This window comes from Molothrus ater, chromosome 4, assembly GCF_012460135.2.
Source record: "Molothrus ater isolate BHLD 08-10-18 breed brown headed cowbird chromosome 4, BPBGC_Mater_1.1, whole genome shotgun sequence".
Lineage (NCBI taxonomy): Eukaryota > Metazoa > Chordata > Aves > Passeriformes > Icteridae > Molothrus > Molothrus ater.
Window position 1 is genome coordinate 15,719,288 of NC_050481.2, and position 16,917 is coordinate 15,736,204.

General features: G+C 37.7%; 1 protein-coding gene across 3 annotated transcripts in view; it reads left to right on the forward strand.

Annotated features, from left to right (window-relative positions):
* Nucleotides 1–21: 21 nt before the first annotated feature.
* ANAPC10 (anaphase promoting complex subunit 10) overlaps nucleotides 22–16,917 on the forward strand; it is a 32,880-nt gene continuing 15,984 nt past the window's right edge. For 2 of the 3 annotated variants that reach the window (XM_036382727.2, XM_036382732.2), the window contains exons 1-4: nucleotides 22–164; nucleotides 5,812–5,928; nucleotides 7,232–7,322; nucleotides 8,094–8,214. In XM_036382727.2, the coding sequence (XP_036238620.1) occupies nucleotides 5,814–5,928; nucleotides 7,232–7,322; nucleotides 8,094–8,214 (327 nt within the window). In that variant the 5' untranslated portion in view covers nucleotides 22–164; nucleotides 5,812–5,813. Of the gene's footprint in view, nucleotides 165–3,733; nucleotides 3,794–5,811; nucleotides 5,929–7,231; nucleotides 7,323–8,093; nucleotides 8,215–16,917 lie in introns of those variants that run through there. The other variant, XM_036382728.2, reaches the window with a different exon arrangement.

Genomic DNA, 16,917 nt, shown 5'->3' on the forward strand with positions numbered 1-16,917 from the left:
CCCACACCGGAGGAGCCGGGACGCGGCGCTCCGCCGGCCCCGCCCCGCCCATGGCGCCGTGTGAGGGGCGGCCCCGGCGCCTGAGGGGGAGCGGGCGGGGCGGCGCGCGCGCATTGCGTTCCCTCCACTGCGGCGGCGGCTGTGGCCGCTCCCGGCGGGATCAGGTGAGAAAGGTGGGAGCTGTGGCTCTACCGGGGCCGTGAGGGGAGGAGGAGGACGAGAAGAAGGTGCAGCCCGGGTAGAAGCGGGACTGGCTGAGGCGGCGTGTTCACGCCGGGTGTGGGGGATGCCCGGCCGGGCGCCTCCCGCCGTGCGTGCGGGGCTCTCGCGTCGCCCCCGCGGCCGGGGAGCGGAGCCGGGCCGGGATCCGGCGGGCCCGTGCCGTGAGTAGGTGCTGCTGCTTCATTTCCGATACTAAAGCGGTTTCTAGGCCTGAGGCCCATGGCCCCAGTACAGTGTTGTAAACCTGGTTACTTTTCATTATGTTTATTCATAATTGTTACAATTATAACTAATATAATTGATTGAAAGTTCTGCAAACAAGTCGTGAGGGGATGGCTACCGGTTGGTTTTTCAAAGCGGCTTCATCCTCTGGTTGCTCTTGGTTTTCACCACAGCTTCCACCTAATATTTACACTTTACACTCCTTGTAAAGATGTGCTTGCCTCATTTAAGGAACTGCTTGTAGCCTTACTAGGTAACGTTGGAAAGTCTGGGCTTTCCAAAAACATATTAAAAATTATTTTTTTAGATTGATTAGAAATATATGTGTAAAACTGCTAATTTAATTCTTTTAGTTATCTTTCCTTATAATGGAATTATTTTTGACAATGAAAGTCTGGTAATTTTCACTAATAGGCTTAAAGCAATGCACTGGAGGCAGGGTAAAAATAATAAGTTTATTAAAGTTGGATTGAGAGAATAATCTGAGGGATCAAATGTACAGGTGAGCTAGTTAAAATAGGGTGCTGCTGAGCAGTTACTATGGTTTTTAAATATTAATTAAACATTAATATTTTTAATATTTAATGTTTAATCTTCCATCTAATTAAAAAATAGGAAGCATGGTGAGAGGGTGGTCTTCAGATATATCTTGGGATCTTTAAAGGCCTTAGAAGAGCAAGGGTCCAGCCAAAGACAGTGAGAGCAGGGACAAGAGCTTGTAAATCAGTAGTGCAGTTAAGAAAATCAGGGAATCTTAGGTATGAAATTCCCTTCTGTTAAGAACAAGAAAAACAGTCTTATGGATGTTGTAAAAATGCTGATGCAGTCAGTGCAGCCTTTGTTCCATTTTCCTGGAAAGGCTATAGTCAGATATTTGCTAAAACTAAATAAAATTATATGATTGGAATGCAATCAGAGTATTACTTCTTAAAAGAATAAAAAAAGAGAGAAAAGCCAGATGACCTCTGATCTCCTGAATGATTCTGAGGAGGTGGTTTGGGAAGGGAATTTGTCAGTAAATAGAGGACAATTAACATCAGCGTGCACCCAGGAAATATTCTAGTCTGGCTTGCTGAGAGTAGTCTGGATTAAACTTTTTTTTGTTGTTGTTTTTACAGTAGTCAATGCTCTTAATAAGGAGGGAATGTGAGGAGTCTGCCTTGAGTTTTACAGGATTTCTGCCATTGTTCAAGCTATTAAAGTGTGCTCTGAAAATAATTATATTTAAAGATTTTTTAAGAGCTTTTGAATCTGACTTGTAAATGACTCACTTTTAAACAGTGGTGTCATGAAATGTGCTCCTGGAGAGTTCAGTTTTGAGTGTGTTTCCACTGTTCCCTGGAATGTGGAATACAAAGTTGAAAAGATTGCAAGCACTGTACAGCTAAGGGTTGGAATTAAAAGCCACCTTGAGAAGCTTGGTAGCAGGTTGGAAATCAGTGTAACTAAGCTCAGTTCACAGGAACTGAGGGAGGAAGAGAACACAGGAATTAAAAAATCAAAGGCCTGGTTCGTGGAAGTGGTGTCAATGAACAGCAAACAGTATCCCAGAAAACACTGGGCATTTATACTGCATTTGAGCACTATAATGCACAGTAAAACCAATATTAATTGAGAATTATGTGGTTTCAACTACCCAGGTGTTGCTTTGTCACATTAACTAGTGTGAGTAAATATAAAGACAAAGGAAGTGATTACTCAGATGATAAAGGACCTTAGCTAAAATGGTCTGGTTATTTTTTTAAACAACAGTGATATCTAGACTCTGCAAGAATATTAGGTTTATTAAACTTTATGAGGGGAACTTGAAAGGCATAGACACTCTAGGAAAGAGGAAACTGAGAGCAAATTTCCTAAGTGCCTTCACATCAATAGAAGGGTTGCTGTGTAAAGGCCAGTGATTAACAAGTCTTTGAGTTCTCTGTAGATCAAGAGATGCTTGTTTTTAGGTGGTGATTCTTGATTTGGATGCTAAAGGAAAATCTTTAGCTTTCAGGTTGATGAAACCTGAAGCTGGCTGTCCACAGATCTCTTGCTGGAGAAGTAAATGTCTGGACAGACATCTCTCAGGCACAGTCAGGTCTCTCAAGGGCCCTTTCAGGTGTGTATTTAAATAGTTCTGTGTACACAGTGTGGTGGAATTGCAAGTTTTAATAGGGGAAAACTGCTTTGAAATCTGCAAGTTTCCTTGAGCTGGGATTTTTATGGAGCTTCAATAGGAAGGCCCATGATGTATCCTCCAGTATCTCCTCTTGGGTGTGTTGTGTGCTTACACAAGGGTTTGCTTCCAGGTGTGCAGCTTTTACGGGTGGCTCCTGCTGGTTTGGCTGTGGAAGGCAGACTGTCCAACCATTTAAATCCATTTCACTCTCTTGATAAACTGTGCTTGCTAAAACATCTTCAGTCGGCTGTTACAGGGCTGGAATGTTTTCTGGAGAGGAGAGAACTTCTGTGAGAAAGATGAGGGATTGAGGGATGAGGAGTTCAAGGAGGCGGGAAAAAGCTGCTGCTTTGTCTTGACCAAAGGATGTGCAAACCACAGAGGTGAAAATGGCAAAATGAAAGTGTGGCCTTGATCATGTTGTGAAGACATTCATATATTCATGCTGTTAATAAGGAAACAGCAGCCTGTTAATGATCTTTTGGAATAACTGAATTGAAAATCAGAGAGGTTTCCAGCCAATGCTTCTAAAGGTGCAGTGTGTCTTTCCATTTTTCAGCACATGTCAAGGAGAAGGCCTTCTAAAAAAATTACTTATTTTTATGCAGCTTAAAAAAGCAAAGAAAAAATTTATTAGGTGACTTAAATTCCTTTTAGAGCTAAGTATTGCTGTCTCATTTAAAATGAGTTACTTTTACTTCTGCTAGTAAAATGTCCAGAAGCGTTACTTGAGTGAGCAGGCCTGTTGCTACATCATTTTTCCTTAGTACTTCTATCATCTTTCAGGTTTTAGAGTTCTGAGTGTTGGGGAGCTACATTCTCTCAAGAATGTATTGTTCTTGAGCAGAACTTCCCTCATGAAAATCTGACTCATTTAGTTCAGCCATTGAAAATGTTCAGTCTTTCTCATCACTAGTACACAATATGTGGCTGATTTATTTGCTAGCAGTGGTTTGGAGTTGAAATTTTGGGGTTTGAGAATCTTTTCCTGTTGGATTAAAAAAATAAGCTCAGTTTAAAACAATAGGGAACTTGAATGATGTTTCTTGCTGTGTATTTCAGACCTCCAAAATGTAATGCCTCCAACTTTTGAGAACCAGTGCAATACAAGTCTTGCATTATTAAGCTATTTAGAACTTTGCTCTGTGTGCTGAAGCTTATAAGAAAGCTCAACATCATTATCTTAAGGTATTCTGCATACTTTGAAAATTCCAGTAATTTTTTTTCTAAAAGCATATATAGTCAAGTTTGTGATGTAATCTGAGTGAGCAATGTACTTTCTGTGATTTACCTTGTTTTGATGGGTTTTGATGGAATGTTTGCATAGTCCTTGTGCCTTAAGGGTGGGATTTGGAGTTTTTCATTCATTTTCTCTTGAAGTCAAAAGAGTGTCAAGTCTTGCTGGTGATAATATTCAAAAGATGTTTTCTATGATGTTTTTGAGATATGATCACTTGAATTACAAGTGAACAATCTAGCTTTGCTTTGTGAGGTTGAAATTTTGGAAGAACAGTATTTTTGGTGTCTGTGCAAATCTGAGAATTAAAATGAGTTAACTCAACCTCTTTTAGTTCGCTGTCACAAAAGTAAAAAAAAAAATTGCTCAGAGTTTGGATTAGAAGGTCAATTGAGCTTTAAAATTCACAAGTCTGGGATAATAGTCTCCCCAATGCCCAATAAACATAGTTTGAATTTTGGTGCACCATGGGGGGTGGACTAGTTGATTTTTGAAGGTCCCTTCCACCACTCCCAAACCATTTTGTGAAGAATGTTTGTTTTTCAAGTAGCTATGAACTAAATGTTTGTAAATTTTTTCCAAGTTTTTTTATTTACATGGCATTAGAATTAATCTGTCTGTGAATATATATATGATATCTGTAGGATTGGCTGTGTGGTGTCCAACATCTCTTCTGAGAGGATGGTGTTTGAACAAGGATTTTGTCTGAAGCCTTTTGTGACAGTTGCTGTTGTCAGTATTTAGATTTTTCTACACATGCAATTATTTCTGTAGATTTTGTTTATGGTAGTTAGGACTGCAATCTTGTATATGAGAAAGCAGGTAAAATATCTGTGTCAAGCCTTATGTTTGCAAAATTAAAAGAAAATACTCCAGGGCCAATAGAAGGTGTTTGGTGCACTAGAGAAGTCAGATGTCCTGTGGGACATTTTAGCTGCAGATTCACTGATACATAGAAAATGTTGTCTCTGCCTGGTTTCAGTTCTGTAGTGGGTAAGGCGTGGATCTTGTGGGTCCCAGCCTAACTCAGTCCCTTATTTGCTGTCTGGGAGAGGCACTGGAAGACTTTTTCTGAGATCAGCAGAGCATGATGTGGTGTCATGCATGTAAGCAAAGGATGGGAGGTCAGCTCTAATTCTCTGACTCTTTAGTGCTCTATGTTAATTTTAAGCTTTAATGTAGTTCTTTTCATAGAACTTATGTTTCTTTGGAATTTTTTAAAAAATATCTTAAGCTACTTCCTAGGAAATAGTCAAGTGCTCTGTACTTTACAAAACCCAGCTTAATTAAGTTGTTGTATATGTGGTGATAGTCTGGGTGTTGAGGCTGAGTGTGATTACTTGAACAATGCAAGTCACAAGTTAATGATTCCAGATGAAGTTGTAAAGTTCAGGAAATGGTCCATAAATAAATGTGGCTATAACCAATTACTAAAAATTATACAATTTGTTTAAGCTCCCATTTCCTATTTTAGGGGAGAAGTATCTCTTGCTCTAGTTTCTGAATTTGTAGATTAAAAGAACTTTTAAGTGTATCTGTGGGAGAAAATGAAGTTGCACTGCTAGCCTTTAACTTGACATTTGCAATTTTAATTTCTTAAAAAACAGAACTGTAAAAACCAAATTCTGAAACCCTAACTCTATATGCATAAATGAGAATGATAAAGTAAAGTATGTCTTATGAATGTTGCAGGCATGTATTGCGTTCTTAAGGACACAAAATTTACACATATGTGGAGCCTCTTACATAGATTGCACATATATATTCTAGATATTTATACATATTACTTTATGTATATAATGAAATGTTCAACAGACATGCAAAAATGTATGTGTGAATATGTATAAATTCTGTAGGCTGTTATAAAAGTGTGAAGCCAAAGAATTAAACTGACTGTGTGAACAAAATCCTTTAATTTTCCCATCAAGCTAAAAATATGTCAACTAACTCACTTGTTTTCTCTCACTAGAAATGACCACCCCAAACAAGACCCCACCTGGTGCTGATCCAAAGCAGTTAGAGAGGACTGGTACTGTTAGAGAAATAGGCTCACAAGCAGTTTGGTCTCTTTCATCCTGTAAGCCAGGTAAATCACAACAATGATGTAAAAAGTTGAATGTACATTTATGTTTTGAAAGAAAGACATCCACAGCAGTAAAAATGCTGTAGTGTAGGCTGTAGTTACTAGAAATAATGGTGGCCTTCTCTATATGTATTACAAAATGAAAGTTGTAACTGTATCAGAAATTCTTCTATGAGGAACTATCTAATATGAACTAAACAGAACTCTTATATATTTTATATTGATCTTTTTTTTTCATTTCCATGGTGAACAAACTAAGCCATGTGAGCAGGATCACACCCAGTACAGTAAAATTGTTTCTATGCTTTGGCATTTTTCCTGGGTGTCTTCCATTTTTAACTAAGGATGACTGTGCAGCTGGGAGATGTTCTGCTTGAACTTTGAAACTTGGTGTGGGCTCAGCTGTTACAGGGTGGCCCTAAAACCCTGCAAGTAAAATAAACATGTGGTCCTGAGGGGCAGTTAGTGATACCTGCTCAAAATATCTGAAAATCTGTATTCTTTCCCTTTGGGGTGCTTGAGTTGCTATTTCAGAAATATCTGTTGGGAGTTGATCAGCTGTCTTGCTGCACCCTAGGGTTAGTGATCCCTTTATGTCACAATATTGTGCTCAGGCTGAATGACTTTGGTCTGAAATCCTGGAATATTGGAAAAGAAAAGTCTCGTGGTTTTGTTGCTTAAACAGACTGAAGGAAATTTTTTATTAAACTTCTGCTGCTATATTGGAACTGTAGCTAGTTTGGACAATCAATAAAAGGATGTAATTAGTAAAAGGATAATGAGGGACTAGAAAATACAAAGCTGGAGTTGGTTCTTCAAATGTGATGGCATTAACCTTTAGGAATACTGGTTTTGCCATCTATTGCCTGTTCTAGCTAGTACTTGAAAAAGCAAAAATATTTCAGGACATGACTTGAAAAGAAAATGTTACATTTGGCTAAAATGTTATAGTGAATGGTCTCTGCTAATGATTTTGCTTTAGTTCAGCAGTTAAGTTACAGAAGATGTGGAAAAGTCTAACTGTTAATTATTCCTTTGGCAACCAACATGAATTACTACTTAACCACTTGAAATTCCAGGACATGTTGACATGGATTTGCACCCCACAGACCTCAACAGTATTGAACCTCTGCAGATTCCCCTATTTCAGTTTTGTGTCAGAAAAGCATAGGTGCACCTTGGATGTCTAGACATATTTCCTAATATGTTATAACTTGGGAGACATTAATTTGTAACAGTTGAAGAAGAGCTACATTTGCATCACAGAAATAGGATGTTCAAGATTATCACATTTTCTTTTTCTTAGGGTTTGGAGTGGATCAGTTACGAGATGATAATCTAGAAACTTACTGGCAGTCAGATGGATCACAGCCTCATTTGGTGAACATCCAATTTAGGTATTAAAATATACTCCCTCTGGGTTAGGGTGCTTTGTACTGCTCAATAAGATAGGAATTCAGGAAGTGCAAGAATTCCAGGATTCTGTTACCCAACTGGTAGGAAGTCAGATAGCATTTCTAAAAATGAGATATTCAAATGTTATGATCACTAAATATCTAAATAACCAATGAAAATGAATGTGTAATGGTATGTCAGTTGTGACAACATCACATTTACTCATGTAAGGTGACATAACCTAACAATTGAGTTTGAGAAACCTTTTTTTATTCTATCCTGTGTAGGATGCTTTCAGTATTTTTTCTTTAACAAAACTTGAGAAGAGATGTTTGTCCCCCTTCTTTATTTACTTTTTTTAAAAGGCTTTGGTGTAATAAGAGAGCCCATATTTGAAAAGCCTAACTTAAGCTTCATTATGTACAAGTGCTTATTTGGCATCTGTTTCTTGGTATACTGACATTTCTGAAGGCAAGCAAAGGAGAATGGTGAAAATCAACTGTGTGCATAATGTAATGTGGAAAATCACCTAGTTCTTCAACAGCAAGTTTCTTATGAATCACTAGGCACAGGTATATTCATTTTCAGAACATTTAAATCCTTAGTTTTATATATATATATATATATATATATAAAAACTAAGGATTTAAATGTTCTGAAAATGAATATACCTGTGGATTATATATATATATATTATATATATATATATAATCCAAACTCATCCCAAATATTTTTCTTTATGGTGCTTACATAGCTTGTGTTGCTTCTTGCAGAAGAAAAACAACAGTGAAGACCTTATGTATTTATGCAGACTACAAATCTGATGAAAGTTACACTCCAAGCAAGATCTCTGTCAGAGTAGGAAATAATTTTCATAATCTCCAGGAAATCCGGGTAGGTCAATGATGCTTTGCGTTCTATCTTAAAACAATTCTCTCTTGTTAGGACATCTGATATAATAAAGCAGTTTTTGGTGGTAAAATATGGCATTGTGTTGAAGGGGGAAAATGGCTGGGTTTATTTTGATATGTGCTTTTAGTTTTTATCTTTAAATTTAGTAGATTGGTTTCTGTTATTTTTTATCATATTCTTTTTACCAAACATCATTATAATTGAATATGTTCATAAATTTTTACTTTTGAGTATTGTTTCTATTATTTTTCTTATTAATGCTCAACAGTTATTGAGATGCAAAAATTTTGGATGGGATGAGGTTTTTTAACAATATGAAGCAAAATCCAATTTTCTGTTCTTCAGATCGGCTTAAGATTTTGAATGAGACAGAGTTGTAGTGTTTTGTTAGTGTTTTATTTTTAAAAAGATCAAATCCAGTATTTTTATGGTGATGCTTCTAGTCAGAACTGTGATAAGATTTGAATTGCTTTAAGTGCTTAGTTTTGCCTACCTTCTGGTTAACAGTAAAAGCAGATTTGAAATAATCCATGATCTTGGTAGACGTCCTCCTTGGAAACTGATCGGGTTACTTATAAGCAGGTATCTTTGCTCATTCTGGGTCAGGGTAGCCTCATGTTTCAAATTCCTCTTCTCTGGAGCTCAGCAGTTACTGGCTGGTATTTTGGGAAGGTTTAACTTAGCAGCCTTATATGGCAAGTATTACAATAACAGAAGGATTGGGATGATGAGAAAAGGGTGGTGCTAAATGGTGGCTTGAAGCTTTACTTCTGGGATTTTTATTTTTTTCACTTTGGATTGTTGGGACTGAAAACCAAAGTCCCAAGAGGAAGTTGTAAGTACAAAGCTGTAGATGCTGTGGGAGTAAAAAAATAGTGTAGTAGAGATGTCTGTTAGCATTATGTATCTGTCTATATCCTTTCGATGATTTGTGATGTTCTCTCAAGTTTTGACTTACACTTTTATCCTAAATATCAAATGGAAGGCTCTTGACATGTTTTATTTTTCTTTAATTAATTAAATATTCTTTTGGAAGAAATAAATCATCACGTTATTTTGACTTTCATCAGCTGTAAATTCTCTCCATCTTCCTAATTGTATCATAGCAATTTGGGAGCTGCACAGTATCTGAGGAAGGGCAGCTGGATCCTTTCACCTGTTAGGCTGTGGGTCAGTTTCCCGAGTATCCACTAGATGTCATTGTTGTCCTTAATGATCACTTTGATTTTTGCACTTTTATCTGCCCTTTCGATAACTAAATGATTATTGTCCTTTTTGTAGTCATGCTTAGTACAGCACTGTACATCTTGCTGCCTAACTTAAGTTTCTCATACAGTGGTAAACTCCTGCTCTTGACAGTATGTGTGTGATTAATGTATTAAAGATCTGTAAAGCAATAAAATGTGTAACAAGTGTATTAGTTTTCTCCAGTGTATCAGGCAGTATTTCTTTAGCTCTTTTCTTGCCAAACACGGGATTCTATGCATAATGTATGTAGTTAAAAATGGTGCTTCTATATGAAACAAGTTACTAGCATTTTTTATGGTATATGAATGTGACTATAACATGATGCATGACAGAGTAATTCTTATGCATACCACATGCTCTTGTGCTTTTTTTACTTCCAAACCGAGGAGAAAATATGGTCACGCTTCTTATTAATGAGATACAATATTCTGATGCTGTAAAATGCTTGTGACTGTCATCACCATGATGTTACATGTTGCTGTCAATTTTCATATTTTCTAAACTGCTTGATACTGTTTCTTGAATTTTCCTTCAGTCTCGAAACTTTCTTCAGCTTCTCTGACACATGGGGAGGTTATTAAAGCAGTGTGAACTGTTATGAGCTCTTTACAGAAATCTGCTTAATTATACAGTGATTCCATTGGCTTCAGTACTGATTAACTGGGTGGAAAATCAGGCTAAAGCATTTTATATTTTTCTATGGATGCTTGCCCAACTCATAGTGTGTAATGAATGTGTTTTCTTTCCTAATGGTCTTATTTTCAACACAATGCAATATGCTGTTGAGCTAAACTTTGTCACAAATATAAGATCAGCTTTAGTTTGTATTCTAGTATGTAGGCATATCTTGTTTGGAACCTAAAATGAATTTATTTTCAGAATAAGAGGTTTCTTCCCCCTCGTTTGTACCCCATTGTAAGAGTGAAAACAGCCCTTGCAATCCGGCAGGATTATTCCCTTGCTCACAGCAGTTAAGGTGTGTGCACCCAGCCCTCTCCTCTGGCACTTAAGTGCCATTGTATCACAGCCATCAAGCTTGGAGAGCAAATATTTTCTCATTTGCAGTCATGGAGTTTTCCCACATGATGGTACAGACAGTCTGGATGGACCAGATAGTCTCTAGAGACATTTTTGGAACAGCATCCAGACTCCTCAGGACATAAGTTATTACACTTTTTCATGATATGAAAATAACTCACTGCGAAGGATATGAGTGAAATGCTGTCTGTGAGAGATCTCTGGTCTTGTCAAGTGATGCTTGCCTGTCTATTGCATTTTACCTCTCCAGAACACTTAGATGTTCAGCAGTTCATTTTGCTGTAAGGAGATAAAGTGTTTTGATGCTAAGTGCAGGTGGTATTTCAGGGTATAGTCTCAATCCATATATAATATATATATACACATATGTTGTAGTTAATAGTGCTTTCTGCTGTCAGCCTATAAAGTAGGATCTTTACATAGACTCAGGTAAAAGCCCTTTAATCTTAATACACCTTTGTTGGCAACAGTATGAGGCCTTTGTTTTAGGTTTTTGTTGGAGTTTTTTGTTTGTTTGTTTGCTTTTCCTTTGGACTGCTGTCTGGTTTGTTTTCAGTTTCTCTTTTATCCCTTTTGGCCTTGCCTGGTGTTGTGTAACCAGGTGCAAGCACAGCAGCCTCCCTGGTGGCATGGGGTTGTGCCTGAGCACCACGGACAGGGCTCCTTCTTCACTGTTTGAAGAGATTCTGCACTAGAGAGGGGATTACCAACTGGAGGGATGCCCAAACTGGGAGGCTTTTCCAAGAGGTAGTTAAGAAAGTGACCTCAGTGTAATGCCTTTACTCCTCTACTGTCCAGTGACTGTAGTGAAGAGGTTGGACTTAGCCAGACATGTTGTGAAATGCAGCAGTGAGCAATCTTCACCTGTTTTCTGTACATGGAGTAGACTGAGATCCTGAGGAGTGAGGACATCCTGGCTTGTCATAGGGCTGCTGCAAGGTAATCAGCCAAGGAAATGTATTCTTGTGAGTCTTTATTCAAACATCTCTAAGGTGCATTTTAAACTGCTTTCCATTGAAGGTGGAACAACTCTAAAGGAGCTGTTACTACTTTAGATTCCTGACTAAGCTTCAGGTACTTTGGTTAGAAACCATTTCTCTGTGTTCTATGTTCCACTCAAGAAAAGAGGCATTTCTGACCCTTAATTCTGACCCTTGGGTTCAGAATGTCAATTAAAAATAGTCAGTCTGCTTTCTGCAAAGTACTCTTGATGCTAAGAAAAGACTGAGTAAACTTTAGTTTTATAGAATTTCAATCTTTCCTGTCTGTCTCTAGGATGTAGGCACAATCATCACACCAGTTGTTCATTTTGATTGTTATCTTGCTGTTAATGCTGGCTGAGTATGGATTTGTTTCATCAGGATGCACACAGATGCACTGTTCTGTACATCTAAAGTTTACTGGTGGTGGAAATCTGCAAAGCAGGGGAGTAGAATGCTCCACTGGTATTGGTTACTTATTAAGCCTTGTCATGGGTAGGAATCAAATTTCAGAAAAAAGGTTATTTCCATTTGTACTCTGTGCAAATTTCCACCTCCCAGCAGAGGATATTTTGTAGATCCCCAGCTGAGATGTTCATATGAACTCATCTTTACAAAAAGAAGGCAAATTAAATGATGTAACATCACTGTTCCTGCCAATGTCATCATCACTGTAGGTGATATGACCTTTTCATCATGCGTTTGTGGAAATAACTAATATATGCTTCAGACTGTGGAAATTATGAACAGGATTACAATTTTCCTGCCCTTTGATACTGTGGAATGGTGAGACATCAGATCAGAGCTTACTGTGCAGTCATGAAAAGTGCTGGTATTGAAATAGCCTTTTATGCATATGAGATGTGTGTATACAAATAGGGAGGCCCACATGAGAGCTAGTAGAACACTGGAAGATTATTTTGGCCCTGACACTATAAAATTGTTAAGCATTTTTCTTACCTTGTTATGAAGGTGTATTTTAAGAGAAATAAGCATCTCTTCTATAGAGGAAAACTGAACATGGCTTTTATGCTGTGGTACATATAAAAGATATTTTTTCTTTTGTGTCTGAGCATTCAGAATCAAATCTATGAAGGAACCTTTTCTTGCCCTCGAAGGGCTCAATTAGGCAAGGGTACCTTAAAGAGGTCCTGTATTTTTAATTCTGTCAATCTGACTTTACTCTCTGAAGCAGAGAAAAAGCCATGTGAAAAAATGTGGCAACAGCTCTATGGAAGGCAGGAAGTTGATGAAGTACAGAGCTTTCCTCGAGGGAACTCAAGTACAGAGAGCCTAGGAACTGATGGAAGCACTGAGTGTTACATATGTGTGAAAACCTCTCCTGCACTTACAACCTTTTTCATGATTATTCATTTAAATTCCACTATGGAAAAGAAATTGGAAAATCAACACCCTCACAGTAAAGAATTTCTTGCTAACATCTAATCTAAACCTTAGTTTAAGGCCATTCCCCCTTGTCCTATCGTTACATGCCCTTGTAAAATGCCTCTGTTCCTCTTTTTTGTAGGCTCCCTTAGGTACTGGAAGGCCACAATTAGGTCACACCACCACCTTCTCTTCCTGTAGCAAGTGTTTGATTACCTTGTTTCATCTCTTTTCTGTGCATGAAGTTCTTGTAGGAGGATTTACGAAGATTTCCCCTAAATCTTTGTTTTTTAAATATTTTACTTCTGTAAAAATCTTTCTGGTACTAGTGGCTTAAAAATTCAGATTTTTTTAAAACTGTGTGTTGTCAGTGCAGATAAACTGTCCTCCAGCATAATGGGGGAATTTTTCATTGGCTTTGATGCAAGCTTTCACTATTGTATTCTAATGACAATACTTTAAACAAATTCTCTAGTGGACATGAACAGGTTGCACATAGTGTGTGTGAGGGGAAGGAGCCAGATGCTTGAACTTTTTATATTGAAAACCAACTGCAAATTTTGGTGAACATGTTCTCTAGCACTCTTTTGAAGTATGTACTGTAGTAATACTGTTGTAGAGTAGTAACTGTATTAGTTAGGGGAAAAATTGCTGGTTTTCTGTGATAGTTTCTTACCTTCTTTATATACCTGAAAGATTTATGCAGGGAAGTCTTCAATGATGGAGAGCAGTGTACCAATAGGCCAACCCCTTTACCATTCCTAATTAGTATAAATGAAGAATCTCTTTTTCACAAGAAGATCCTGTTATGAAGGGAGTACCTATATGGTGAAGGGAGCACATGTATATGTTAATAAAAGTTCTGTGAGAGTAGGGTCCGTCATTTTTCCTCTTTGCACATTTTGCCAGTGGCATGGCCATGCTGCTCATGTACAAAAGTTCTAGCTAGAGCTGTGGAATAGTCTTGGTTTTTTTTCCTAATTTTATTTTTAACTCTACCAGCTTCTGCAGCTGATTTACACACACACACACATACACACATTGTGCTTCTGGCTTTTGTGAAAACACTTTTTGTAGCCTTTAGCCCTTCGTGCTACATATAGCTTTGTTTCTTTTAAACCATGGCTTTTTAATGCCTGGATACAGCAGAGATGCTGATCTTTCTCCCTTTTGATGGCATTACCAAATTTTTAGAGCTCTTAGAGTGATCAGTCAGATTTCTGTGTTCTTTAGCTTCTAGGAATTGGTCCAAATATGTATATTGATGATATGTAGATATGATTGTAGATCATATCTATTTAAAACAGTAGCCCTCATGCCCTTCAGTGCCTGAAATTTCCAAGTTGTAATCAAACTTATATGCTATCAGGCTGAGGGAAGAAAGGAAGAAAAGCGTGTTTTTCTTTTACATGCTCAAAATGTAGTGAAAATCCCAGTGGACAGTTGTGTTTACAAGGGTAACTGTCTGCATTCAATTGTGGGTTATAAAAGTGCTTGCTTGAATAAATACACAGAGCTATCAGACAGAACAACCAATAGTTCCTTGGACTAATTGACCTTGTCAGTAGAATAGAAACACTTGCAAATAAAATTCCCATTGCCAGCAAAGTTGCAACTGAAAACCCCTGAAGAAACTGTGTATATCCTCTAACTATCTTGGAATGCAATGATTCAGGCAGCAGACATGTGCAGCGGGAGGGGGCAGGAGGGGGGAATCATTAACCAAGAAAGTTGTACATACCAGCAGTTTTCAGTGGGCTCCTTTTGCAGCATGAGGCTGTATGCATTCCTCAAGTCATTAAGTAGCTCACTTTCCATATTCAGAGTTATGCTTTCTACCAGTTGTTACTACTTTTACCATCCCTTGGGTCCCCCTGTATGATTTGTTTTGCTGGTCTGCTTTTATTATAATGTAGCCTTTTCAGAAAAGGCAAAGGTGTTTGGCTGGTAACTACAGCATGTTGTAATGAGGGTGGAGTGTGTTTGTCATTCTGCAGCAATGGTTGACTTCCATAAATGCCAGGGTCTATAACCACACAGGCTGTGGCAGTTTATCTTTTTGAATATATTCGGATTGCATAACAGTGGAAAAGAATCGCAGTAAATATTAGAATATCTGATCTTCCAATAAAAAGCACGATGGAACCATTTTTTTTTACTTTACCCAGTGATGAGTCATGTATCTTCCCATTAAAAAAAGGAAAATATTTCACTCCAGAAATAAGTCTTCACAAGTGAATTAGTCATATATCAGACATTTCCTTTTAAAAGTTTGGATAATGTCACACAGGTGGAAGTAGTATTAAAAAAAAAACAACAGTAAAAGACACAACAGGCTTCACTGTGTACTATAAAAACATGATTTTATTTTGGTTAGAAAACAAAACAGGAAAAATGGCATTTGGAAAATAAAGTCTGAAAAATGGTCCAGTTAGCTGCTAAATAAACTTCAGAGATGAAGGTTTAAAAAAACGCACCAAGATTTGTAAAAGGAGGCGGGGGGGAATAGTGTATTTCACCTTAAGTAAGGGACAATGTGTAATAAGGGATTTTGTGGTTTTACAGCTCGGTGCATGTGTTTGAAAGCTGTTCTCTCAGCAACGTGGGTGGCAGGTTATGCTACCATATAATGTATTGTAGTTGGCTCTCCACACTTGTCAGGGTTAGCGTTCAACCATTCGGAAAATTTTCCCATTGTTCTATCATGTGAACCAAGGCTAGTGTTGAATTCCCAATAACCTTCTGCAGGAAAAAGAGGTTTAATTAGAAAGTTTGAAATTTGATTACTTCTGTTATTGTCTTAATGCACTTCTCTCTAATTTAGGTGCTTATCTGCAAATGCAATCAATTTTTGCTCAGGAAGATGAAAAACAAACTTAACTTTGTAGTGCAGTTGCTTCCACAATTTAAAAAGAAAACTTGTATACTCAATTCTGTCTTTCTTCAGCATTAACACTCTATTTCCATCTTAAACGTGTTTGCTTTAGATGGATCATAGCTTTTGGCAGCTACTGCATTTTTAGCAAATAATACTGTTTCTAGTAAGAGTTGCAAAAAAAAAACTTTGTGTGAGGTCCTTGTAAACTGAACCTTGGGAACGTTATGTTATTTCTGTATTTTCCCTTCTTTTGTGCTTCTTCTCTATTTGTGTCATGGTTATAAATTACATCGTTTGAACTAGAGAATTAAAAACATTTCATTTTGTGATTCCTGTAATTTTAAAAAAGAGAATGTTTGTTTTATGTGTATTTTTTTTTCTTTTTACCTGTTATTTCAGAGGCTGGCACACAGAGAAATAAGCAGTTATGGTATTGAAATTCCATTGTGCCAGCACCTCTGGGGCATAATCCAAAAAAACCAGAAAAATTGCCTGCTGGGTTGTATGCAGTAAGCTTGTGTGAACATCAGTGTCTGCTGTTCACACATCATTTTTTACTGTAAGTTCCTGTTGGAATAAAGGTTCTGTGTTTGGAGAGTGCACTGGGATACTTGTTGGTCAATGGTTTTTCAAAGTTGGTAGGGATTTCTAATTACAGTTTACCAGTGTACGCTCACTAGATACTTCTTGCAGATAATCATTAATGTTTCAGAAGAAAGAGAGACAAGCAGGGATTTGGCAACATAAAAATTGTAACAAGAAAGATCTGGGTGCTCTTCTCTTCCTTTAAGCATTCTCTCTGAGACTGAACATGGGAGTGAGGAATAAGGTAGGTGGATGGAGGGGGAGGTGACAGCATGACAGAAGACACTCACATACTTGAGATCAATTGGTATTCAATATTTAACCCCTTCCCTTCCTCCCCACTCCTTTTTTAAAGCAAGTGTGGTGTCTAGTTGGCATTTTCAAACATACAAGTGCTCCAGCATTACAGCTTATGGTGGGTGTCAGTGTGATGCTCATCTAGAACATCTTTATGGTGCTCAGTCAGGTGAACCCCCTCAGCTGATCAAAACTAATTTGAACTGTGGTTTACAAACATGTGACACCGTGCACTTGCAAACTGGAGCATGTAGCAACATCTACTTTATCTCT